Source organism: Aricia agestis, chromosome 7 (genome assembly GCF_905147365.1).
Source record: "Aricia agestis chromosome 7, ilAriAges1.1, whole genome shotgun sequence".
Taxonomy (NCBI): Eukaryota; Metazoa; Arthropoda; class Insecta; order Lepidoptera; family Lycaenidae; genus Aricia; species Aricia agestis.
In genome coordinates this window covers 7,984,167-8,011,683 of record NC_056412.1, presented here as the reverse complement: position 1 = coordinate 8,011,683, position 27,517 = coordinate 7,984,167, and the positions used below count along the sequence as shown (strand labels likewise).

Here is a 27,517-nt window from a genome sequence, read left to right as displayed (position 1 = left end):
ACAGAAAGACTAAATAGCGAAATTTGTGTCGTGACTCGTGACTGACGACATGCTCTTCGATTTCAGCTCGTTGTGGCAATGAAGAAAAGTCGTGGCCGTTATCAATAGAGCCACAACACGAATTTCGCGTTGTAGACATTTAACTGTGACCACAACGCGTTGTGAGCAATTTTTCCGCTAAATGAGCGTTTTCGGTCTTTAAGGCGAGGATAAACCCCAATTTGTTATTCCGTGACTCCCGGTTTACCTAGTTCCAATATAATAACGAAGTGTTAAAAAATATGAGATATAAACCACAATATTCAAAATACCTTAAACCATAAACATTTTAATAAAACGTAATATTTTGGCTGTAATTAATTTACAAACTTACCTCCGAAAAAACTCTATTTCATCGAAATATAAGTATTAACTAGGATAATTGTACATTTTATTTGAATAAATTGTTAGTAAATCTATATTAAAAATTCTTTAACCGAACAATTTTGTTTCTTAATATTTATTTCCAAAGATATTTAAAAAAAACATGAAAAATAGAGAAGATTCGCCCGAGAACCTATAGTTTTATGCTAAGCTAAAATGAATCTTATTGCGATGCGTATACGCTTGGTCTTTGGTTGTGTGCAAGGTTATCGTTTTTGATTGAGATTAATCCCGCCTTAAGCGTAACATACCTTAGATACAGGGTGTAACAAAAATAAGCGTGTACGTGTTCCTTGTAGAGAGTTCGAGGTGAAAGTGGCAGCGCTGAAAGACGATTTTTTTTCACTTTTGTATGGGCAAGGGCCCGAGCGTCCCCATACAAAATTGAAAAAAAATTTGGTCTTTCATCATTGCCACTTTCATAGTGAACACTCTACAAGGAACACGTACCTACACACCCTAAAGTATTATCACTTATTTTTGTTACACACTGTATAACTCAATATTGACCTATGTGTCGCTTCATGCAATTAGCGCGTGAACCGTCGATATAACGGCGTGATTATATATTATATGACGTATAATAATTAATAATTTTGTTTTCTATGGACACCTCACGCCACGTCAGTCTGGCCCCGTGGTAAGTACCTGAAGGACTTCTTGTGTTACGGGTACCAGACAATAGTAATATATTTAATACTTTTATATGATACATATATTTAAGATTTTATTTTAATATGATACACATATTGAATACACAACCATGACCCACGAACTTTGAAAACTTTTTGTTCCGTCACGGGATTCAAACCAGCGACCCCCGGCTTGAGCTACCAACGCGCTCATCCACTGAGCCACACAGATTCTTTGTCATGAGTGTTAGCTGCGGGATCAGAAGCTTTAGCCAAGTTACGATTGTAAAATTTTAGGATGATGATTTAAAAAAATGCAATTTTATTATTCTATATTAGTTTACAAAAATGGTGGTGCTTCATTGAATCCTTTTATCATTTTGTTCGCTTGGATCTTGGAGAAGAATTTGTTGATCGCTTTGATGATGGTGGTGACTATCTGCTTGATCGCCGACGGCGCGAGGTCGTCCATCAGTTGTTTCCAGTTTTCGTTTGCGAATTTCAGTGTAGTTTCCGCTGAAAACGGCAAATATATACGAGTTAAATATATTGAGTTGTATTGCAAATGTCAATTAATCATGCTTAAGCTTTGAACCCATGAAATATTTCCTGTGTCGATGGTCAGTTTCGATATTTATACGAGTGATTATCTGGTTTCTCAGCGCAAATAGTGCATATTATAGTGCTTGTTATGCTAGAAGTTGCCTGTAACTTCGTTGCGCAGTAATTCGGTCATCGCCCAAACCATATCCGCAATAAAAAAGACACAAAAATCGTACCTAATTGCTTATTCCCATTGAACAAGTTCTGCAGATCGAAGGTGGTGGATTCTATCTCATATTTGTAGGAGGGTTTGACGAGCTTTAGGTGGGCGTGGTCGTCTTTGTCCGTCACGTTCTTTATCTGCGCCGAGATGGTCACTTCCACGTTTGCTGGAAAAAGGAAACGTCATAAAGCTTGAGATGCGTCAGAGCCGGATTTATAATATTTTTTATGAGTATACTTACTGTAGTAACTGTATACTATACAGTGTACTAATAAAAAATATACAGTTTATAGCTTCAATTTTGAAACTTCAATTTTGCCGCCCCTATGTACGAACTCTGCGGCCATCCTAGGACGCTGCCGCCATGGCCTACACTTACATAAATCTAGAGCTGACTTGCGTCAGTTCACATTGCCTCGTGAGTCGTGACGCGCGATGTATACATATTAAAACTATTTACTACACAAGATGCGGACATATTTTCTTTATTAAATTGACAGGTTTGGCTCTAGAGGTGTTGGGCCGTGTTCTAAAGAATTGCTTACTTACTATAAAATTCATTTGAACCCCTCGCAACATTTTAATGTGAATCGACCTTTGCTACAGTATAACTCCCTCGCAATCAAGTATCTAGTACTTGCATAAGTAGTATACAGCATTAGGTATGTAATGATGCTAAATTGCCGTTCTGATTGTGTCAATTTAGTTTTCTATACATCACGAGAGTTCACGAGATATACTATATTGTTATCTAATCTAAGGCTATAATAGCATGCAGAAAGTCTGGCTAGCTCAAGAGCCAGCCAAAAACTGCACAATTATTATGGAGTTTCTTCTCGGTTTACGTCGTCGTCGCAGTTACTTTAGGTTAGGAGGTATAGGTACAATTCTGAAGGTACACACACACACACACACACACACACACACCTTAGCCCCAATTTCACCAACGTCTGTTAGTGTTAACAGCTTGTTAAAATGTCATGTCTTCTCTTTCATCCATAAGAAAAACGAAAGAGGTAACGTGATACTAATTCGAGCGTTAACTTTAACAGTCGTTGCTGAAATTGGGGCTTAAGCTTAGATTACTTATATTATGTATTACACTTTGAGGTGGTCTGGAAATGGGAAGTAACTGCCATAAGTGTCTGGCAGTGGAAGATGAGATTCCTACAGTTATCTCAAAGAAAATAAGATAAAACATTGAGCTTCACATTTAATCGAATATCAGGTAGACCTTCAGAACTGAATATACTTACCTACCTCCTAAACTAAAGTAACCGCGACCGACCTATCAGCGATCCCAGTCGCTGGCTCTTGTTCCACACTACTGAGTAAGTTTTGATTTCGAATCATTGGCTTTCAGTGAAATCAACTATTATTTGGTTAGAAATCCTTTTTTATTTATTTAAAAAGGATTTCTAACCAATTCCCCCAAGTAATAAAAATATTGACTCAGTGAATAATATTTTAAAAGCTTAGGCGGTCCCTAAACGATCAATTTTATTGCCCAATATTACGAATTGTGAAATACTATTGACAACTTAGGGTTAGACAATAGTTTGAGCTAGTTTAATTTTTATTGCACCTTATTATTGTAGGCCGCCTATTATTATTGTAGGAGGAGTAGGTAACTATCTATGCTTTGAGTTCTGAAGGTGGGTACAAGCTTATAAAAACATCTCATTACTTATATTTTTTTCTCGGCGAGATAGAACGTTCAAGGGAATATAAGAAATGCGAAACAAAGCATCGATAGCAATTATCACGGTATTGCCTCAAACATTCACACCTGCGAGATTATATAGCATTATGTATAGGCCGCAATTAATTGCAAGTCATCATGATAGTTAAATTTTTTTTATGATATAAGGGGGCAAACGAGCAAACGGGTCACCTGATGGAAAGCAACTTCCGTCGCCCATGGACACTCGCACATCAGAGAGCTGCAGGTGCGTTGCCGGCCTTTTAATAGGGAATAGGGTAATATGAGAGGGTAGGGAAGGGAAGGGAATAGGGGAGGGTATGGAAGGGAATAGGGTAGGGGATTGGGCCTCCGGTAAACTCACTCACTCGGCGAAACACAGCGCAAGCGCTGTTTCACGCCGGTTTTCTGTGAGGACGTGGTATTTCTCCGGTCGAGCCGGCCCATTCGTGCCGAAGCATGGCTCTGCCACGTACAAAATTATGCAATGATTTAGCTAAACAAACTCAAAATTAACCTGATTTTCACGTGTAATTACCAAATTTTGTACTTTTGTATGAGAAAATTCAAGATGCGCTTGCCCAATGCCCATACAAATAACGAAAAAACATTTGCTCTTTCACCGCTGCTACTTTTATAGTGATAAGTGAACTCTATACATATAATACACACCTCAAAGTATTATCTCTTAATACAAAAATATATCTATTATATATAGACTTTACTCTTTTGCGAGGCGATTTTTGATTAGATAATCTATATAGATAGAGAAGATAACTTACTGACGTTAATTGTAGAGTCTCCCTCTCCCTTTATGGGCAGTATTAGAATGCGGCCATCGGCTGTGTAGTTCGCAGTGAGGCTCAGGTTACCAATAAAACCTAAGACGAACTTCGCTTCTCCTACAGTTTTCACCCTGAAAAAACACAATGTGGCATTGCAATATTTATTAAGAACTAAATGACGCCCGCAACTCCGTTGCGCCAAAATTCGTTTATCGCGCAAGAACCGTACATTTTTCAGGGAAAAAATTATCCTATGTTCTTTCCCGGGACTCAAAGTATCTCCATGCGAAATTTCAGGAAAATCGGTTCAGTGGTTTGGGCATGAATAGGTTATAGACAGACAGAAAGAGATACATTCTTTCGCATTTATAATATTAAGTAAGTATGGATTACATATACACGGTCGTGGACTTGCTATTTTTTCAAGTTACAAAGGAGGTCAAACTATGATCAGGAAGAATCTAAACTATCTAGAATCTAGATCCTAGCAGAATATGATGTTGTAATTAGGTACCGCAGGTTTGGGAATATCAATCGTATTCGTATGCCCTTCCTAATTAGACCAGACGTACAATGTACCCATTATGTACGGTGGACATCGTACATTCAATTCGATTCCTGTTAGGAGATCCTATGTTCCTGATCTGTTTCTATTCAGCGATTGGGTTATGTGGTCGCTGTTTCTAATACATTTGTATACAATCAACAATATTTTATTATAATGAATACTTTGCAGGATTTTTATTGTGACGAGTTAGGATAGGAATGGAAACGTTCGCATGTTTCTTTGTTTTATGACTGTACATGACAAAAGTATTAAATATATTTAACCCCTGGCAAAAAAGAGGGGTGTTATAAGTTTGACGTGTCTGTCTGTCGGTCTGTCTGTCTGTCTGTGGCATCGTAGCATCCAAACGGGTGGGCCGATTTTGATCTAGTTTTTTTGTTTGAAAGCTGACTTAATCGAGAGTGTTCTTAGCTATAGTTCATCATCATCAGCCTGCTCCGTGCTAGAAAATCGCGGTTCATCTGGTTCGTGAAGGGCCGATTAGCAACTTGCAACCGTTTGGTGGGCTTTATATTTTGCATTCTAGTTCGTGACATATATGAATATATTTCCTACATTAATGAAAAGTTGACCTGGTGCTGCAGCATCACCTGGTAATCAATAGGATACTCAACTCCTCACCAACTTAGAGCAATGGTTTCATGTTTGTGCTCATTTTAAAATTAAATACCTTGACAACAAATATGGACTAAAATATCACTTTACATTTAGGAATTATTTAAACTTAAAGTCAGTAAAATATATTATTTCATTACTTTTTAAAGTTGTTTGGTGGAAGTTTTTTTAAATTTCTTAATTTAATTTTTCCGTTGTCTGGTACCCGTAACACAATTCCTTTACGTACTTAGCACGGGGCCAGACTGACGTGGTGTGAAGCGTCCTTTAATAATAATAATATTAAAAAAATGCCTGTAAGCTGTAGACCAAACACGAATTTTATCCGTTAGTATGACAATAACAGATGCACATAATTAGGAATCTACGAAATTTTTCATATTTGGACGACTGTACATTGTACAATGCTAACCAGACGTAAGCGGTAAGTAAATGTTCCACTGTTGCTGCGTTTCGAAAACGTAAAAACGTAATGGGCCGGGCAATACAGGTATTTGTAAACGAGTATTTCTTAAAAGAAAATTCATAGATAGTTGGCGGACCTACGTCATTTGGTCAGGATATGTTAATTCAATGTCTGGCGGCTGGGTTTTTAGTGGTTTTTAATGAAATAAGGGGGCAAACGAGCAAACGGGTCACCTGATGGAAAGCAACTTCCGTCGCACATGGACACTCGCAGCATCAAAAGAGCTGCAGGTGCGTTGACGGCCTTTTAAGAGGGAATAGGGTAATAGGGGAGGGTAGGGATAGGAAGGGAAGGGAATAGGGGAGGGTAGGGTAGGGGATTGGGCCTCCGGTAAACTCACTCACTCAGCGAAACACAGCGCAAGCGCTGTTTCACGCCGGTTTTCTGTGAGAACGTGGTATTTCTCCGGTCGAGCCGGCCCATTCGTGCCGAAGCATGGCTCTCCCACTTATTGATAGGTTTAATAAAACGTGACCAAATTACGTAGGAACTTCACTGATAGGATAGTACAAATACATACTTGAACTCTGAAATCTTGACAGTGCTTAAGCCGTACAGCTTGGTATCTTCGAAAGTTATTTTGAGGTTGTTCTGGTCGATAACTATATTGTTCAAGTCGACGGGATCTATGGACGGCACTTTCAGATCTGGAATCCCTTTGGCGAATTTAGGCAGCACATCGTCAAGTCGACTTCGGACGCACTCCTGAAATTCTTTGCTTATGTCGCATGGCTTCATGTAGTCCGCTGAAAAAATATGGTTTTATTAATTAACTGTAAAAGTTAGTAAAGTAAATTCAAAACTGTAGGTGATCTACTGTCAGTATATTATACTTATGATTAAAGAAGTAGGACAAATAATAATTTAAAAAATCCAATATACGTGGGAGAGCCATGCTTCTGCAAGAATGGGACGGCTCGACCGGAGAAATACCACGTTCTCACAGAAAACCGGCGTGAAACAGCGCTTGCGCTGTGTTACGCCGAGAGAGTCAGTTTACCGGAGGCCCAATTCCCTTCCCTATCCTCCCCTATTCCCTTCCCTTCCCATCCCTACCCTCCCCTATTACCCTATTCCCTCTTAAAAGGCCGGCAACGCACCTGCAGCTCTTCTGATGCTGCGAGTGTCCATGGGCGACGGAAGTTGCTTTCCATCAGGTGACCCGTTTGCTCGTTTGCCCCCTTCTTTCATAAAAAAAATTAATTCTAATCCGCAGTCTGCTGGTGGAGTCAATAATTTTGTTTTGATACGAATGACACATCTAATTACAGGATACTAAAAACTTGACTGATAGATTTAAACGTACAGGACAACAGGACCATTCGAGCTGGAAACTTGAAATTTCGCACCCGTGTTCGTGCTATCGTGTAAATCCACTAAAAAAGTTATTTTTTAATCTATCCAATCCTCTTAGGCAGTGTTTCCCAAACTTGTCGGGACCGCGACGCATCTACAAGAAAGTTTAAAGTTCGCGGCCCACCTTGTGTCATGAAGACGAAAAGCGGTATGTTGCTGCCGCTGACCATATCATCATCGTCAGTCTACTGACGTTCACTGCTGGACTTGGGCCTTTTCTAAAGCTCCTCACCACACCCATTTCAATTAAAAACGTACCTTACGTAAGTACGTCAATCGTCCTATAGTTTCAGGGCCCACCCAAAATCTACCCGCGACCCACCAGTGGGTCGCGACCCACACTTTGAGAAATGCTGCTCTTAGGGGTTAAATAGGGGGTCATAGTTTTTAATAATGTACGCGGCCGTCGGTCGAAGCCACAGGAAGATAAAAAGTAAGTTCGTACAAAGCTTGTAATTTCTTTTCATTGTTTTATCATTAGATAGATGTATTTAGTTACGCTATGTGCAATGATAATTGATAAATTTATTCGGTTATCGCTAAGTTTATTGCTGATGAGATAATGACGCATTGATGATTGATAGATATACATACTAAGTATTTGATGCCAAGAAAATCCTAATATAAGGGTACCGTGTGAAATTTCAAATGCACAAAATTTTCATTTTAAATGGCCTACTGAAGTTATAATTATTATAAGTTACATCAGAAGGTAGTAAATTACCTACTCACTAACAATTAAGAGGATTCCACAACGCCCTTTTTTCCATACAAACGTTGTCCCCTGTTTCCTCCCTGGATAATGCTAGTAGAGTTATAATTTTTTTCCTGAATATCTACGGCCACTAATACAATGTCCCTATGTTTTCTTTTTTTTCATAATCTAATTATTAAATAAGATATGAACATTCAAAAACCCAAAACAATGGCCAGATTTTCCGCTGTGTTCAAACGTCCAGAAAACAGATTTGGATAGATTATACAAAAAAAAGCAAAACATAGGAACACAGCTCAAGCCCTTTTTTAATCTTTAATGTAAAAAGTACTTAAATCGGTTAAGTTTTGGAGAAGGAATCAGGGGACAACGAATCGTTGATTTTCTGGATTTTCTGCAGTTGTCTCTATCGCGTTCTGCGGTATAGGCTTGAGGTAAGGGAGACAGCTATAGATTTACATGTACTTTTTTTTCATTTCTCTAGCCCCTGGTGTATCCTCTTAACAAACCTATTCTATAACATAATTGCTTCTTAAACGACTCCTATTGTGAAATATTTATTGCTTTTCAGGATTCTTTATTTTTTAATCACATTCACATAAAATATACCTTATGCGCTTTTGATGGTCTAACAACCACTGGCGGGGCCAGACCAGAGGCGGAAACAACCAGACAGGGGATGTGGGCAATATATATTTTGCGAGGCCCCCTGAAGGATGACGCGATTTTATTGAGAGGCATATTCTTTTGATACTCAAACTTTTATTTAAGTATTCAAAACTCGTAATTATACTTAAAAAAATCCACATGGTCCAAGGGGCGCGAGGCCCCTCAGACCGCGAGGCCGTGGGCGGTCGCCCACGCCCCACGTCGCCTACGCCTTACGCCATAACAACAACATTAAAACCATAAAAATTAAATTAAGAAATTATAAAAAACCCCGCCAAACAACTTTAAAAAGTAATGAAATAATATACAAGGTGTCTCAAAAGAAAGTTCACATTTAAATCTTTTTTTAAAAGAAAAGTCTTAGCTTTATTGAAAAAATGTTTATTTTATATTGAAGTACACTGTTTGGGAATTTATTTTTTAAAAATAACATCGTCCAAATGTAAACCGTTGCGCTCTCGGCATTCATTTAGTCGGGCACTAAAATTGCCTATGACAGCTCGGCAGGTTCCTCGCGCCGACATCGCTGCCCATACGGTGACTTTGGGTGAATGTAGCGGTTTCTGATGTTTTTGTTTTGGGTTGGTTGCACTCCAGTAACGACAATTTTGCTTGTTTACATGCCCATTCAGGTGAAAATGGGCTTCATCGGAAAACAAGATGTTGGTGAACGTTGGAAAGCGCTCAATCATCTGATTTACAAAGGCAAGCCTCTGACCAGCATCTTGAGGCTTCAGTTCTTGCACTCAGGGATCGGAACCGGTTTTGCAAAACCTGTTAATTTCGTTCGATAAACCGATATAATTTCGTTCCTCCATAAAACCGGTAAATAGATAGAACAAAATTTTTAGGCTCTCACAAACCGAAATAAACCGGTTTGAGCGGCGTGCGGCTCGCACCTTTGCATCGCCGCGCTGTTGCCGCTCCGCACTATCTCCCATCTCGTCGCACGCGCACCTTTCTTCTCTATCTCGATTATCGCATGCGCGGGGTTTGTTTATTATTACTTCGTTTGTCCTTCGCCGCGAGTGTTGGTTTCTTCTTTTTGTAAATTATCAATAATTATGGGAAGAAAAAAGGAAAACAAAATATATTCGATGTTTGCATTTGACGAAAACACAAAAAAGTCCAAATGTTTAGTGGAAGGGTGTATAGTCCATATTTAACCATATTTATAAATATGGTTAAATATGGACTATACATATAAATATAATCTGACAAAAGTTGTTTTAGCTATCCCACCAAGAAGTGTCAGCGTCGAGAGGCTTTTTTCCTTATTAAAATTTGTACTCAACAATTTAAGAATGCGTTTGCAAGACTCCATAATGGATGATGTAATGATTGTTAGAAATAATTGTTTGTATTCCAAATAATTTCCTTAAATTTATGCCCCAGTCGGATCATTGCTGCCATTTAATAACGAGTAGTTGGGCTATTAGTCCCCAAAAATTTTGGTCCCAATGGGACGAATAACCTGAGATAATTAAAGTATTTAAACTATACTCCACGCGGGCTAGCTTGTCGCTAGCGGTCATTGACTCCCTGTCAAAAACTTGTAATTTTCCATATAAAACCAGGATTGATAACATCTGCCAGTTCATTGTCAATCGCGGTTTATATGGTAAATGACAAGTTTTGACAGGGAGCCAATGACCGCTAACGACAAGTTAGCCCGAGTGGAGTATAACGTTAATAACTGTTAAAGTCTCGTAAAACTTTACATAAGGTTATAATTTTATAAATAGTTTTAACGAATTTAGACTGATTTCAGGCATTTTTAAATTTTAATACTTGATTTATTAAATTATTATATAAAAATGTAAAATAATATATTTTGATATAAATTATAACCACAGCAATGACCTAATGTAATATAGGATTATTAAAATAAGAAAAAATAATGTATGAAGAGTATTACTCATACTTCAATAATTATAATAATATTATTTGAGTTACCTACTGGCAATTCTAATATTTTCAAACTTAGTAAATTGTATTATGAACTATAAGTTCACAATTACAAGGTACACCTAAGATGTTTTTATAATAAAACCTATGAATTTAGTTTATAGAAATAATCGGCCAAGTGCGAGTCGGACTCGCACACGTAGGGTTCCGTACCGTTAAAAAGGAAAACTATGCCATTTTTTTTTACACGAGAGACCCCCTTAATTTTTATTTTATTTAAATATTATTATTAATTATTGAAGTACACATATAATTAAGGATTTTATGTAAATTTCAAAATTTCAAGTTAGCTGTTGCCATTATTGATTACGAGCAAAAAAGGCCAAAAAATTAACGTTTGTTGTATGGGAGCCCCCCTTAAATATTAATTTTATTTTGTTTTTAGTATTTGTTGTTATAGCGGCAACAGAAATACACAATCTGTGAAAATTTCAGAAGTCTAGCTATAGCGGTTATTGAGTTACAGCCTGGAGACAGACAGACAGACGGACAGACAGATGGACAGACAGACGGACAGACATCGAAGTCTCAGTAACTGGGTCCCGTTTTTACGCTTTGGGTACGGAACCCTAAAAAAACTACTTTATTTTATTTCAATGTTTTCTAGTCATCTATTTATTTCAATGTAATCTAGTCATTCCTCCTATTGGTACCAAATTTTTTGGGACCATTAGCCCGAATACTCTTAATAACTACCTCACTTGTTAGATAATAGTATGTTGGCCATCACAGTTATGTGAATGTGTGGCGAAAAAACCAGTGCTACTTAAACAGTGGTACATCGTCCACTAGCCGCAATGTACCGCGGCCTGGGCGACTCCGCATCGGTATCATCGGGCTTTCTCACTACACCGACCGGTCAGCAAGCAGAGCACATCTCTCCTGGCCAGCACGTAGCATCGGCCCCCCACAGCAGCTATCCGACTCACTAGATCCCGTGCAGCTGCTTACAGTTCCGACTCACTGGGACTCACTGCAACAGTTCTGACTCACTGGAACTCTCTGGCACTGGTGACTCAAGCGACAAGACTTCAAGATTGGACCTCCGGTCTTCTTTAGTGATGTGGCGGTACCCACAATTCACCTAACATTCCTGCATCGCGCTATCGAAGTTTTCTGAGCGCGTCGGTATATATACGGAAACTGAAATATATCACGTGGGCTTCGGCCTGACCGAGCATACCACCTCGCTTGGTCGGAAGATCTTCCTTTGCGGCCTCCACGCATTATGGCACAAAGCAATTGTAATAAATGATAAAGCGACAACTAAAACTAAACAAAGGTAAAATAATCGGCCAAGTGCGAGTCGGACTCGCGCACGAAGGATTCCCATACCGTTATAGAGCAAAAATAGGCCAAAACTTGTATTTTTTTTGTATGGGAAATAAATTTTAATTTTATTTAAATATTATTATTAATTGTTAAAGAACACATATATTTAAGGTCTTTGTGAAAATTTTAAGTGCCTACCTGTTGCCATTATTGATATTGAGCAAAAAAGGCCAAAAAATCACGTTTGTTCTATGGGAGCCCTCCTTAAATATTAATATTATTTTGTTTTTAGTATTTGTTGTTATAGCGGCAATAGATATACACAATCTGTAAAAATTTCAGAAGTCTAGCTGTAGCGGTTCTTGAGATACAGCCTGATGACATACAGAGAGACAGACGGACAGACAACGAAGTCTTCTTGTGTACGGAACCCTAAAAATAATCACTTACCTCCGATACACATGAGTCATTATTGCGTGAAATTGAAGAACACAACAACACACATTATTGATTAGAAGTCAACACAACAAAAACAAATCTAGGATTCTATTTCTCAATACTAGAGATCGTCCAATGGTCGAAATTCGACCTCAAATAAAAAATTTAATTGTTTCAAATTTCAACGCTTTTCTATTGATATTCTAGTGTCAAAATATTGACTTTAATATTATTATTTAGACATAATTCCTGCAACAGTCTCAGATTAATTAAGTCAAATGATGACAGACTGGCCGTGTATTATTCGTCTAACAGTATTTAAGATTAAATATAAAAAATAATCGGCCAAGTGCGAGTCGGACTCGCGCACGAAGGGTTTCGTACCGTTATAGAGCGAAAATAAGGAAAAAATGTATTTTTTGTATGCGAATTAATTATTTTATTTTTATTATTAAAGTACACATAAAATTGAGGAATAACAAATTTTTGTGAAAATTTCAAGTGTCTATATGTTACCATTATGGATTACGAGCCAAAAAGAACAAAAAAATAAGGTTTATTGTATGGGAGCCCCCCTTAAATATTAACTTTATTTTGTTTTTAGTATTTGTTGTTATAGCGCACAGTGTGATAAAAACCTCGATTTTGTTTCACCGCGTTTTTCTTTCAAAATACTATAGTTGATAGCTATATAATTATTAGAGTAAAACTCCGAGATCGATATTCTTGGTAGTTATTTTTTTAAAGAGTGTCAAAGTTGGCGTTTTTCCGGGTCAAAAATTTGCATAAAAATTAATTAAAAAAAAACTAATCAAGTAACATTAATTTTGTATATACCAATTGAACAAGCACTTAATACTTTACTTTTTCTCCGAATTTGGTTAACCTACTGTGATCAAGTAGGCAGATATTTATTTATTTAGTAATTTTAGTTTTTTATTTTTTATTTCGCGATTAGATCGAATTAGAAAAAGTTTTAAGCATGAAATGATAGTGTGAGTAATCCTTTATCAATGTTATCAAAAATCACACTCTAATAACCTCTATGTCAGAAGTTATATCGTATTTAATTTTTTTTTAATAAAAATTCGGATTTTTTGTACCTAAGGTTGTCACTAAAGGTCTCTTGTTTGATTTATCCGGTTGATACGCAAATTCGCAATCGATATCCTATACAAAAAATATCAGGATCACGTTTAGGTAGGTCTAATAATAAAAAATCTAAAAAGTGAAAAAATATGACGTAAATTAATGATTTAATATGCTCAAACAGTATCTAATCAGTAATCACCTTCTGATGTAGTCGGGGAAAATAAAATATCAACTTTAGTGACAACCCTAGGTATAAAAAATCCGAATTTTTATAAAAAAAAAATTGAATTGGATATTACTTCTGACACAGAGGTTATTAGAGTGTGATTTTTGATAACATTGATAAAGGATTACTCACACTATCATTTCATGCTTAAAACTTTTTCTAATTCGATCTAATCGCGAAATAAAAAATAAAAAACTAAAATTACTAAATAAATAAATATCTGCCTACTTGATCACAGTAGGTTAACCAAATTCGGAGAAAAAGTCAAGTATTAAGTGCTTGTTTAATTGGTATAAACAAAGTTAAGGTTACTTGATTAGTTTTTTTTTTATTAATTTTTATGCAAATTTTTTACCCAGAAAAACGCCAACTTTGACACTCTTTAAAAAAATAACTACAAAGAATATCGATCTCGGAGTTTTACTCTAATGTTTATATAGCTATCAACTATAGTATTTTGAAAGAAAAACGTTGTGAAACAAAATCGAGGTTTTTATCACACTGTGTAGCGGCACCAGAAATACATAATCTGTGAAAATTTCAGAAGTCTAGCTATAGCTGTTCTTGAGTTACAGCCTGGAGACAGACAGACAGACGGACAGACATCGAAGTCTCAGTAATAGGGTCCTGTTTTCACCCTTTGGGTACGGAACCCTAAAAACTAAGCTATCAACGCCATCTGCCCCTAACATAAAAAAGTGTCGAGGTCAAAATAAATCAAGGTCAAATGTTGTTCTGTCTAGCCCCCCATACGCCGAACGCGCGTAAAGGAACTACGTTCCAAAAATTGTCAACAAATATCAACATTACTCCTTAACGCGAGCGAAGCCGCAGGCAAAAGCTAGTAATAAAATAAATGAGTCGCTCCCGATTCGTCCTACGTGATTACGCCGCATTTAGAACAATTCGGGAATGTTTTAAATGTCGATGCCGTTTCGTCCCATTTGGGTCAATTCAGACCGCAACGCGACACCGCAATGCATTTCTTATTGACGAATATAGGACGAATCGGGAACGACTCATTTAATTATGTACCGTGATAAACTGATCTTATAAGGGTTGAGTTTTACTTTTTTTAAGATACTTACAGATAAAGATATATACCCTACAGATAATAATAATATCATAATATTAATACGCGAACGAAAAACTTTGTAATCCTTTTTACGAAAAATGGGGAAACTTAGGTGCATGAAATTTTGCACAGTTATAGTTTATATGGTGAAGGAGTGCATCGAGCTAATATTATTTTGAAATTATGCTTTTATCATAATTTTTTTTAATAAATAAAACATTACACACACTGCAACATCACACACACATGAGAAATGACAGATTTTTGAGTAACAAGCCTATACATACGAATTATACTCTTTTATATTTTATGGCTGAAGTCTGTTGACAACAAGTTGACAAATTGAAAATGGATTATAGTTTTTTTATTGAATCTAAGATACTATTAGACAATGCTTACACGGCCAGTCTAAGATCAGCTAAGTCCCGGAGACAAGAGTTGAAAAAAAAAGATAAAGTTAATATTTTTTACAAAATATAAGTAGGTAGGAGTCCTACTGTCGTTGAAACTAAGGTCGAATTTCGACCATAGGGCGATCTCTAGTAAAGATAATTATGTAGACAAAGCTTAGACACAGAGCGTGGACAAAAATTACGATGCGAATTACAAAATAGATTAGAATATGACACTTACCTTTTTCTAATTAACCGGTTAATTTCGTTCTACCAAACCGGTTTCAAAGAAAACCGGTTTCATTCGATTGAAACGGTTTTAACCGGTAACCTAAACCTAAAACCGGAATCCAATCGGTTTCGGTCATTGACCCCAAACCGGTTTGAAACATAAACCGGTTTCCGATCCCTGCTTGCACTAACTGAATTTTGTACGGGTGCAGCTTTAAATCTTTGTGTAAAATGCGGCATAATGAAGATCTGTGCACATTTAAAGCAACAGCACGCTTCCGAATCGAGAGGTTTGGATCATCTCGAATAGACTGAGTAACACTGTCCACGTTTTCGGCTGTTCTTGATGTTCTTGGCCGCCCAGATTTTGGTTTCTCCAGAGTTGACCCAGTCTCTTCAAACTTCTCAACCCATTTTGCAATGAGTCGAGTGCTAGGCGCATCATTTAAGTGACGAATATGTCGAATACTGCAGAATTTTCTACGCGCTACAGTCGCCGAATTACCGTTTTTGTAAAACTCACGTACGCACAACGCACGGTCCGCACCAGAGAAACGCTCCATAGCGACTAAATTCCCAAGAGCCAGACTACCGACTGACATACCCCCCGCGCCCCTCAGAATAGTTGCTTTCGCGTAATAAGATAAGCAAATGTGAACTTACTTTTGAGACACCCATTATTTAAATGACTTTAAGTTTAAATAATTCCTAAGTGTAAAGTGATATTTTAGTCCATAATGGGCATTGTCCAAAAAAAATCACATGTACTTTTTATATTTTTTTTCGTTAAAATAGGGTATTTTAAGAATATAAATTAAATAATTTTGAAATTCTTTGGCTAGTTTTTCTCAATAAATTTTTAAAGTTTCGCTCTGACGTCATCATCGGCCGCCAATTGACCTCTGCATATGTTTTAAATTTCCTTTTAATCTTATTTATAATGGCTGGTTCGTCAAATGCAAGTTCTCATTATGTGAAAGGTGATACGAGAAGCTTACCAAAAGTTCGAAACGTAATGTTGGTCGAATTTATTGCTAATTTAACGCCATTGAAGGTCAAACAAAGGTTAAACGTATTTGTTCAAAAATATAAGTAACTAATGGGTATTTTTTTCGTTTATACAGTGTGTAACAAAAATAAGTGATAATACTTTAGGGTTTGTACGTGTTCCTTGTAGAGAGTTCACTGTGAAAGTAGCAGCTCTGAAAGACGAATAATTTTTTTCACTTTTGTATGGGCAAGGGCCCGAGCGTCACGAGTTTCCCCATACAAAGGTGAAAAAAAATTTTGGTCTTTCAGCGCTGCTTCTTTCACAGTGAACTCTCTACAAGGAACATGTACACACCCTAAAGTATTATCACTTATTTTTGTTACACCCTGTATACAGAAAAACGATCACTGACCTTACTCCTCGAAATGTTTTTGTAATGAGCAAAATTAAAAAAAAATGGACAATCCCCATTGTTGTCACGGTGTGTCGGGGGACCGCCAACAGTGTCTTTTGCATTTTGTATCGCCATGTCACTTATTGTCTCGATTTGGTTCGCTGAAAACTGACCCTTACAGTTTAAACTATAATGTTATGTGATATCAAACATCTACCTACATTAGCGGTCCCCCGACACACCTTGACAACAATTATGAACTAAAATATCACTTTACACTTAGGAATTATTTAAACTTAAAGTCAGTTAAATATATTATTTCATTAATTTTTAAAGTTGTTTGGCGGGGGTTTTTCAAATTTCTTAATTTAATTTTATTTCATGCTTTTTAAACTTATGTTGGTTATAAGGACCCTGAGCCATGTAAGGCCATGTTCCTTTGAAGGCCAACTGTTAAAAATTCGTAGTTATCGTCATGTTAGCACATATTCTTTCTACTACACACTTAGATCCATCAAACTTATGGCCATAAACGGGGCGGCAACTCGATCGCGCCGCAATTGTGGCAGTGAGATCTCACTGTTTGTAGACTTTGGTTGTCGAGGTTACAATTGTAATTTCCGCACCCTGAAAAACTTTATTTTTTAGCTACATAACCTATCTCTATCTCAAATTTAATTACAGAGCATTGTCGTATAGGTATATATGTATAGTACTAATAAAAGAAAATCTACTAATGCCTTGATTTAAGTTAAAATATTGGTAATGTTCCTAGGAAGGCCGGTGGTTCCTTATAAGGCCCAACCAAAGATTTGATAGTTGGCCTTGCTAGGGAACATGAACTTTACAAGGAACATCTAAAAATCATTAACATATAAACAGTTAGTTTTAGTTATAAAATATGCGTACCGTAAGAATTAAAATAATACTGTTTTTTATAACATCTTTACTTATTAAGATTATTAAACTTATACACGCATATTGAACATTTTGGCCTTATTAAGAACGGGCCCATAAGAAGGCCATTTAAGATTTTAAAAAAAATTGATTGCATTATAAAACGCATTGGTAATTAGTTATAAGATGTCAATGTGATACTCATTAATACTATTTTTTAAGAATTTCCATTAATATACTCTTAGTTAAAAGATGATGTTCAAGCAATGTTTGTTATAGTTTTTTTTAAATGATACAAATATGTTGAACATTTAATGTGTTGCTTAATTGAAAGAAATTATAATGTCGTTTTAGTAAAAGCAAATAAATAAATACTTGTAACTCTATTTGCAAGTTAAACGACTGATGTATAATATTGGCCTTGTTTGGAGCTGTGTTCCTTGCAAGGCCATTTGGAAGAGCTTTACAAAACTTAAGTTTATTAAATGGCTATTGAAGCTAGGTTAAAAAGAGATTTATAACATGATACCTTATTAAACAGAGCATTACTTGATAATTTGTTTTCTTAATTTATTTAGTTAATAAACTTATAACAATCATTTTCCCGTTAGAGTGGCCTTACATGGCTCAGGGTCCTTAGTGCAGAATAATTCCTATCAACTGGATCATATTATATACCAATGAATACCATCTAGGAATGTCCTTTTTGATGAGGCCATCAACATGAGTCCAAACATGAAACCTCCATTTTGGGTTCATATGGAGCTCGGCTCCTATAGAATCCAGGTGATGCTGCAACAGCAGCATGCAAAAATTTATTGGTTATCTACGTCTTACTAGTTGTCGCAATTAAAATGAGCCCAAACAGGTAACCATTGCTCTAAGTTGGTGAGGAGTTGGGTATCCTATTGATTACCAGGTGATGCTGCAGCACCAGGTCAATTTTCCATTAATGTGTAAATATTCATAAATGTCACGAGCTAGAATGCAATAAAGCCCACCAAACGACTGCAAGTTGCTAATCGGCCCTTCACGAACCAGATGAACCGCGATTTTTCAGCACGGAGCAGGCTGATGATGATGACAGCTTTCAAACAAAAAAAACTAGATCAAAGTCGGTCCACCCGTTTGGATGCTACGATGCCACAGACAGACAGACAGACAGACAGACCGACAGACAGACACGTCAAACTTATAACACCCCTCTTTTTGTCGGGGGTTAATAACACCCCTCTTTTTTGTCGGGGGTTAAAAACAGTAAAACAACGAGGTTTAATAGAATCACCTCGACTTGTCAACAAACCTTATAAACCACTATAGTAAAAACCCTTTTAATATTTATTTTAATGTTGCACTTGCACGTAACTTCCATTGTAAACTGTAACTCTGGAAATGTGGCGAATCCCGAGAGTTGATGACGAAAATGTACAGTATATCTTCGTCAAATGTACAGTACTGCCAGCGACCACATAACCCAAAGTACTGCATACGGACTGCGGTCCGCCTGTTGCCTACCGCTGCTATAGAGTGTAGACTATAGTAATTAATTCCTTATCAGTTATGCCACAGAATATATAATTAGTACCTTGTTAAGCTTTGATAAAGTACTAGAGACAGAAGCACTTTTGCCTTTAATAATATTATTAAGTTTAAGTGTGAATAACACTTGTTGACATAGGAATTAGGAATACGTTTTAGGATTATACCACCACTTAGTCCGACCTTAGACAGCTACTGTGAACCCAGAACCGTCCGAGGGCGCAGATAAAAAAAATTGTGAAGTGACTACTGAGTGACCCCCCCCAAAATTTCAGGCTGCGACCACGCCTGCTATTTAGTACCCTTCAAATGTATACAGAAGAAGCTTTTCAATTTTGTGCAAGTCAGAAGCATAAACATAACCAAAATTAAGAGTTAAAATGTTGAGTTATTAGTTATAAGTTATAACTTATAAGTTATAACTTACTAGACGTTCCGCGCGGTTTCGCCCGCGTAAATTAGATTTTTCACAGACAAATCCACAGTCCACAAAAAATAGCCTATGATCCTTCACGTGGTCTACTTCATATCTGTGCCAAAGAACAGAAAAATTGCTCCAGTAGTTCGTGAGATAAGCCCTTTCAAATAATTTACCCCGTTTTTTCCACATTTTCCTCTATTTCTTCGCTCCTATTAGTCTTAGCATGATAAAATATAGCCTATATATTATAGCCTTTTTCGATAAATGGGCTATCTGACACTGAAAGTTTTTTTTTAAATCGGACCACTCCTGAGATTAGCGCGTTCAAACAAACAAACTCTTATAAGCTATATAATATATCTATACTTAATATATAAGCTTTATAATATTAAGTATAGATAGAGAGAAATTGGGAACTAAGGAGGAAGGTCTATTACAAAATCCTTATGCTTATGCAATATACAGTACGCAATTGAACTAAAAAAGTGAATAAATGGAAAACGTTCAAACGAGTGATTCAGATGTTTCCTAACGTATTCTCTCAATAATTCATAAAAAAACTAACCTGTGTATATAGGAAAAACACAAATTACAAATGATTACAGTCACTAGTATTGTTTATCCATGTTCTGTGGTTTGCATAAATAATAAGCAGCTTAAGAACAATCATCGAAAAAAAAACGTAATCTTAATACGTATAATTAAAAAACAATTCATTACTCAACGATAATAGTATCGAAGACAAAGAAAACGCGTAGTGACTAGGGCGTTAGAACTAGGCTCTTATTATTATGTACTTATATTTCCTCGATCGTGGGAATATCAGACACAGACATACAGCTCACAGAATACCGGCGTGAAACAGCGCTTGCGGTGTGTTTCGCCGAGGAAGTGAGTTTACCGGAGGCCCAATCCCCTCCCCTATTCCCTTCCCTACCCTCCCCTATTACCCTATTCCCTCTTAAAAGGCCGGCAACGCACATGCAGCTCTTCTGATGCTGCGAGTGTCCATGGGCGAAGGAAGTTGCTTTCCATCAGGTGACCCGTTTGCTCGTTTGCCCCCTTATTTCTTAAAAAAGATACAATAGATTTTCAATTGTAATGCGAGCCGGGTGCCGCGGCCGCTTGGGGATTGATGGGTTATTTAAAAGGCTACTTAAATATTTTCCACTAGATGACGCCCGCAATTCCGTTGCGCTAAAATTCGTTTATCGCTCGGGAACCGTACATTTTCCGAGATAAAAAATATGGGTAGTATTTAATCGAGTGACTGTAAATTACAGTTTTAGATGTCAAAATTACTAAATTTGGGTTATAGAATTACTATTTGAGCTACTGAGAGTGAGTGACGAGAAATTAACAGAACAGCAACATAGAAATTATTTATTTGAGTTACTTAAAATACAAAATGCGCAGCTTTATAATTTTTGAGCGACCTAATATCTGTTTGAGTGTCAACGTTACGTCCTCCATTTTTTTCAATATTTGGCAAATGTAATTTTTATACTGAGCGGCATTTTATCTTAGAGCGCTTACAGACGAACGGCACATGTCGGGGGCACGCGTCGGCGGCAGTCGACGGCAGACGACGGCACGTGTCGACGGCAGTCGACGGCAGTCGACGGCACGTGTCGGCGGCAGTCGGCGGCAGTTGACGGCAGTCGACGGCAGTCGACGGCAGCCGACGGCAGCCGTTGACAATTTATGACGCTTGCAGGGCACCTACCACGACCTTTCCTAAAACGATCATGTTTCCAGAAAGCTTTGTTGTAAGATTACAATAACATTACCGTACTCACTTTTCAAATATAATTTTACTAAAAAACAGTATAAAATGCAAAATATTATTATTATTATAAAAATTGAATCTATATTAATTAATATTGAAGTTGCCCGCTATGTATTTCCAGTCGCTCACTTAGTAATACAGTCGCTCGGATAGAATTTTAATATCTGAAATAGATTAATCGCAATCCACATTTTGTAAGCTCGTTCTGGATTTTATTATAAATCAATATTAGTCGTTAGTTTAGTTTATTTTTCTCTTAGTCAAATTAATACCGCTCATGTTATTAAAACAGTATGTTCATCATCAGTCGCAAAGTTATTTTTTATTCGCTCGTTTTATTATTTCCAAAAAAGTATCCTATGTCCTTTCCCGGGACTCAAAGTATCTCCATACCAAATTTCAGTAAATCGGTTAAGCGGTTTGGGTGTGTAGAGGGAACAGACAGACAGACACACTTTCGCGTTTATAATATTTGTATGGATTTATGTTTTACTATAAAATAAGAGCAGCACAGAATAGGTTTTTTCCATGTTAGATGCGAGTAGCAGACATCTTCATTCTTGGCGTTCATTGAGACAGGCATAGGCCCAGCAGTGGACGAGTACGAGCTGATAGGATAGAATAAGAATTTTGATCGGATATAACATAATAGTTTTAAATAACATAAAAAATATTTTTGTAATAATGCATGCTCTATCTAATATCTTATATCAAATCTCTGTACGTAGAGCTGCTGTAAGAAATTTCATTAGAAATAAGCAGTTCCTTTGTGTCGTCTTTCTTTGTAAATTATAGTGTCTTGTGTGCAAGAAATTTAGAAGATTTTTTATTTAGTCTAAAAAATCTTCTATAATTATATTATTCTAAATATTTGCTTTATTTTATTTTTAGTATATTTTGTTCTTATAGCGGCAACAGAAATACATAAATTTAGCTAGCGGGGTTCTTGAGATACAACCTGGAGACAGCGAAACAGCGAAGTCATTGCAATATTGTCCCGTTTTCACCCTTTGTACATAAGGAACCACGAAAAGGGAAAACTATCAATCTTTGTTATTGTACTATGTTAACGCGGACGAAGTTGCGGGCAGCTAAATAAATAAAAAATGTCGGTTCTACGAAGCCCGAAGCCGTTACTTATACACTCTTAGCATGTCCGTCGATAGTTACTAGGATTTTATAATTAAAACATGATCTATTATATCGCACCAAGAAGTTTAATTTGAATAAAGGTTCAGGTCTAGAATATTGATGATAACATTTACATTATGAACTTATTCCTAGAAAGAAATTATCTAAATTGATAAAAGCCGCACTATACATATTATTCAATGAAAGTTATCGCTTTATTCCAATTCATTATCTAAAAGGTAATCGGCTGACTCGAAAAATCCGAGAAGATATGATGTTGTCCATCTTCCAATTTTTAAGGAAACCTTTTTTTTTATAACTTAGGTGTTCATAACTTTTTTAGTTTTGGTGTTAATTATTGTTATAGGACCCATGACTTAAGGCCGTCCCCCGAGCAAAAGACCTTGACCATACATTTTCCGAGTTGCCAAGATCGCACCAAAACCCATTTTTTACTTACTTAGTTCAAAATTGACCTAAAAAAATTAAAACGTGGAATATGTTGTTCATGATAATGTCGATCTATTGGCGTGTGTTTCAAATAAAAGTAATTTGTAAATATTTACTAGGGAGATGCTGTATGCTTGAATTTTAATAAATTGGTTTTACTTTGGAAGCTGATATCATGAGTATAGTAAACAAGAATAGGAAATTAATAACATGGAATGGAATGTTGGTATACTGAAGATTATTGGTGTATTTTTATTATAATTTTGTAGCTTTCAAATTATGACTTATAAAGCTCTAAAAAGCGGTAAAGGGGTACGCGGGTCACAGCTAGATGGTAATAAAATAACCTAGGTATTATAAAAATTATATCATTGCAAAGGCAACAATGTTACAACACCAGCTGTGAGCTTCTTGCTTATACTTATTATACCTATTCATTATATTGTGTTGGTGTTGCCTAGTTTTCTAAAGACGGTAATTAAATCGGCATTATTTATTCCCCTAGATTACTTTTTTGTACTTACACGTGTAAAACTTAGTAACGAATTAAAAATTCGTCTTTTGTTCTGAAATATCTCTTACTTTTGATTAGAAAGAATTGTTTGGTGTACTACATCAATCATCAATGATGATTGATGTAGTACACCAAACAATTCTTCATGCAGTTAAAAAACAAATTTTGTTTTTTACCCGTTTCTCTAGAAAAACTGACATCATGTAGAGTCCTGTGGGAATTAATGGTGGTGGTAGGCACAAAGGAACATCATTTGATCGAGCGAGGTTTTATATGCTCGGTCGAAGCCCACTGTCGTTATTTGACGTCGCATTGTGTTTTATATAATATTATTATGTCGCGCCGATTTCAAAAACTTTGATAATGCAGTTCATTAAGCACTGTTTGGTCCGCTGCAGTCCAAAAATCTTTCATATTACAAAATAATATTAAGTGCCTGTTTCACCATTCCTGATAAAGTGCCGAATAGGCTATCGACAACTTTTTTTACAGATCCTCTGGCGGATAGTCTATCCGATACTTATCAGGAAGTGGTGAAATAGGCCCTAATTGAAATAAATTCCCGTTTGAAATTATTACCTACTTCTCTACTCAGAGTTCGTGTTTTCTTTGATTTCTAAACATCAGTACCGGCACGCACCCAGTCGGTTCTTTCCATGTTCTTTCTATTGAAGATAATAAACGACGACGCCCTAAAACGTTTGGTTTTCCGTCATGCGAGTTAAATTCAAAGCGACACGCAATCGCTGAGTACTGACCATAAAGTTAATATACCTAGCGGAATAGAGAAACAAAGGCCTGAGCAAGAGAGATGTCACTATCAGTAACACTGCGTGGTAAAAAGAGACGTGTGATACATAGCAACACTCTTCTTTTGACGTCCAGTCGGCACGTGCCGCACGTTGACAATTTAATCTCATAGAAATCATGTTCAATCATGCTTGTGTAAGTATATACGTATTTACACATATTTTTACACACCGATGAAACCAATTTCGGTTTCGTTTGACAGCTCGAGTTTGTTGCTCTATTCCGCTAGGTATATTAACTTTATGGTACTGACCGAGGAAATAGCTTCCATAATAGAGGCCATGTTAAAAGAAAATTGACATAATGCACGCGGTCAGGCGCAGCCAATTCGGAGTTTTTATGATCCTTATGTCGACGGCCTAAAGGTCGTGTCAGAGGGAAAATAACTCCAAATGATCTGTTACCAGTCCCCTAAACACTGATTAATTGTCAGTCAACATTTTGTCGAATACCGCGACGGTTTCCATTTCTGTTGGGACTAGTTTGCACCTTTAGGGATGTCGTATTCTATTTCCCGGTTATATTTTCTCTGTTACTTTTTTATAGGAATTTCATAGTTTTCGTATAGACTCTATCAAAAATCAAAATAAAAAAATATTTATCTTCTTTAAATAATATTTACAATGTGGTGGGGCTCTCCTTTTAAGTTATACAGGGTGTAACAAAACTAAGTGATAATATTTTAAGGGCTGTATGAATTCCTGACATAGAGTTCACTGTGAAAATAGCAGCGCTGAAAGATATTTTTTGTTTCTGATTAGTGATTTGTATGGGCAAGCGCTCCAGCGTCATGCATTTTCCCATACCAAAGTGAAAAAAAAGTTACTCTTTCAGCGCTGCTACTTTCACATTAAACTCTATGTCAGGAACCATAGAGAAAATTAAACAATTATCAATTTATCACTTAGTTTTATTACACCTTGCATATAATTAATAATTATATTCCGTACTCGGTAGTCGGTACTACAGGGTGTAACAAAAATAAGTGATAATACTTTAGGGTGTGTACGTGTTCCTTGTAGAGAGTTCACTGTGAAAGTAGCAGCGCTGAAAGACGAAATTTTTTTTTCACTTTTGTATGGGAAAGGACCCTAACGTCACGAGTTTCCCCATACAAAAGTGAAAAAAATTTTTGGTCGTTCAGCGCTGCTACTTTCACAGTGAACTCTCTACAAGGAACACGTATACACCCTAAAGTATTATCACTTATTTTTGTTACAACCTGTATATATAATATTACTAGCGGCCCGCCCCGGCTTCGCACGGGTGGACATTGATTTTTAAATATTTTTTTTTCAATCTTTATTTCTTAGTCAATCTTTATGTTAAGCAGAACATAAAAATGGTTTACACTAAACGTAATGAATTAATGAAGCACTATAATATTATCCCATCAATGAAGCGGCACCCGGCTTTCGCATAATTATTATATTATAAATCTATTGTGTCTGCGATTCCCATGATCGAGGTAATAATAATTAATATTTACGTGGACTTTTCGCGGCGAGCACACCCGCGCGGCGCGCCTTGACGACGCCTAATTCGCAACGTGCAGCAGAAATCGTAATATTTTAATTTCGCCATAACATTAAAACCAAACGTCCAATTTTAATCATTCAAAGACCAAATATTATATACATTAACTGTACTTAGTAATGAAATAATTTATTTTGATAAGAATTAATGCCATGAGTAAAATAAAGGCATTTAAATGTAGTCCAAAAACATTTCAAGATTTTTTATAAAAAAATGGTTATTGTGCCTTATTCAACATAGATAGGTATAGTGTGTCGCGGACTTTTTTGTAGATATTTAAAAGATCTATAACATTTTATGGTTCTATCTTTTATAGTTTAGGCAGCGTACGCGAAAAAAGTAACATTTCTGGTTGATTTTTTACACCTTGCGTCCGAAAATCCCAAATATCTTACGGAACCCAATATTTTTCCAAAATAAAATTTTGCCTATGTTCAGCAGAATTAATGTAGGATTCCAATGGTAAAAGAATCTTTCAAATCGGTCCAGTAGTTTCGGAGCCTATTCAAGACAAACAAACAATCAAATCTTTCCTCTTTATAATAGTAGTGTAGATTACTAGCTGTCCCGGCAAACGTTTCTTTGCCATATAAAGTATTTCGGCCGTACCGTTTTCATTATTCGTAGGAGAAAATGAACGGTTTCCGTAAAATTCCTAATTTACGCGGGCGAAGCCGCGCGGGACATCTAGTTTATGATAAAAACTTTTAGACAATGATCTTGTCTTGGCAAAATCTGACATAAATAAATGCTTCTATCCTGAAAAAATTGTACGCTTCCCGCGCGATAATCGAACTTTGCCGCAAGCCGCAACGGAGTTCCTCGAGCGTCATCTAGTATAGTTTTGCTCTCGAGCTTAAGAGTTAATCATTTGGATTGGGACTTCTCTCCAGGGTGTAAATTAGTTGGAGCAGAAATGGAAAATTATGGGCGATTTGAAAAAAAAAATACACATCGAAATATTTGTGCAATATCTACGATAGGGTTAAAGTCAAAATTGTTGATAACATTTTCAAAAACTCATATCGTCATATATTCATAAAATGATCCATTTGGGTCAGGTTTAAAAACAATACCGAATATCTAAGAAACAGTAACGTGGGAGACGGAAGCAAGAGCTTTATTTTCGATCGACTTTCTGAAGAAATAAATTTACATAGAAGTTGCAGAGCTAATTAATCTTCTTTGAGCTAATATAATACAAGATGTTAGTGTAAACACCGTTCCTTGAAACCATCAAATGAGCCCGTCCAAATGAACAACTTTTTCTATGAGAACAATGCTGGGAAATTAAAAAAAATCCGTCTTCATACCCATACAAATTACCGATCCGGGCATTCGTATGGGCGGTATGGGTATAAAGACGGCATTTTTTTTAGTTTTCAGGATTGTTCTCATAGAAAAAGTTGTTCATTTTGGAGGGCTCATATTTTGATGGTTTCAAGCATAACGGTGTTTACACTAACACACTTTATATCTATTTTTTATTTTTAAAGTGAGGCTAAAGTTACTTACGTAGTTGTCCATCGTGGGCACTAGTTTCGTAGCACGCGAGAATAAAAAGAAACGTAGAAAAATATTTCATTGTTCAATCAATAGATGATTTGCTACCAAGGGCCGGCCGATGACTGCAGCTGCAAGGAAATGCTGCTCA

At 36.5% G+C, this 27,517-nt stretch overlaps 1 protein-coding gene across 1 annotated transcript; it reads right to left on the bottom strand.

The window, feature by feature from the left end:
• Window positions 1–1,370: 1,370 nt before the first annotated feature.
• On the bottom strand, window positions 1,371–27,517 carry LOC121728872 (circadian clock-controlled protein daywake-like). The gene is made up of 5 exons (XM_042117197.1): window positions 27,379–27,517; window positions 6,478–6,703; window positions 4,306–4,439; window positions 1,835–1,987; window positions 1,371–1,571 (listed from the first exon to the last, which is right to left on the bottom strand). The coding sequence occupies exons 1-5, from the start codon at window positions 27,446–27,448 to the stop codon at window positions 1,396–1,398; spliced, it is 759 nt and encodes a 252-aa protein (XP_041973131.1). The 5' UTR covers window positions 27,449–27,517; the 3' UTR covers window positions 1,371–1,395.

Coding starts and splice junctions, on each gene's coding strand:
- LOC121728872 (XM_042117197.1), bottom strand. CDS start 27,448: ATGAAATATTTTTCTACGTTTCTTTTTATTCTCGCGTGCTACGAAACT. Junction 4,440..6,477: donor GTCAAGATTTCAGAGTTCAA/GTATGTATTTGT, acceptor GTGTTTTTTCAG/GGTGAAAACTGTAGGAGAAG. Junction 1,572..1,834: donor CAATGGGAATAAGCAATTAG/GTACGATTTTTG, acceptor TGCCGTTTTCAG/CGGAAACTACACTGAAATTC.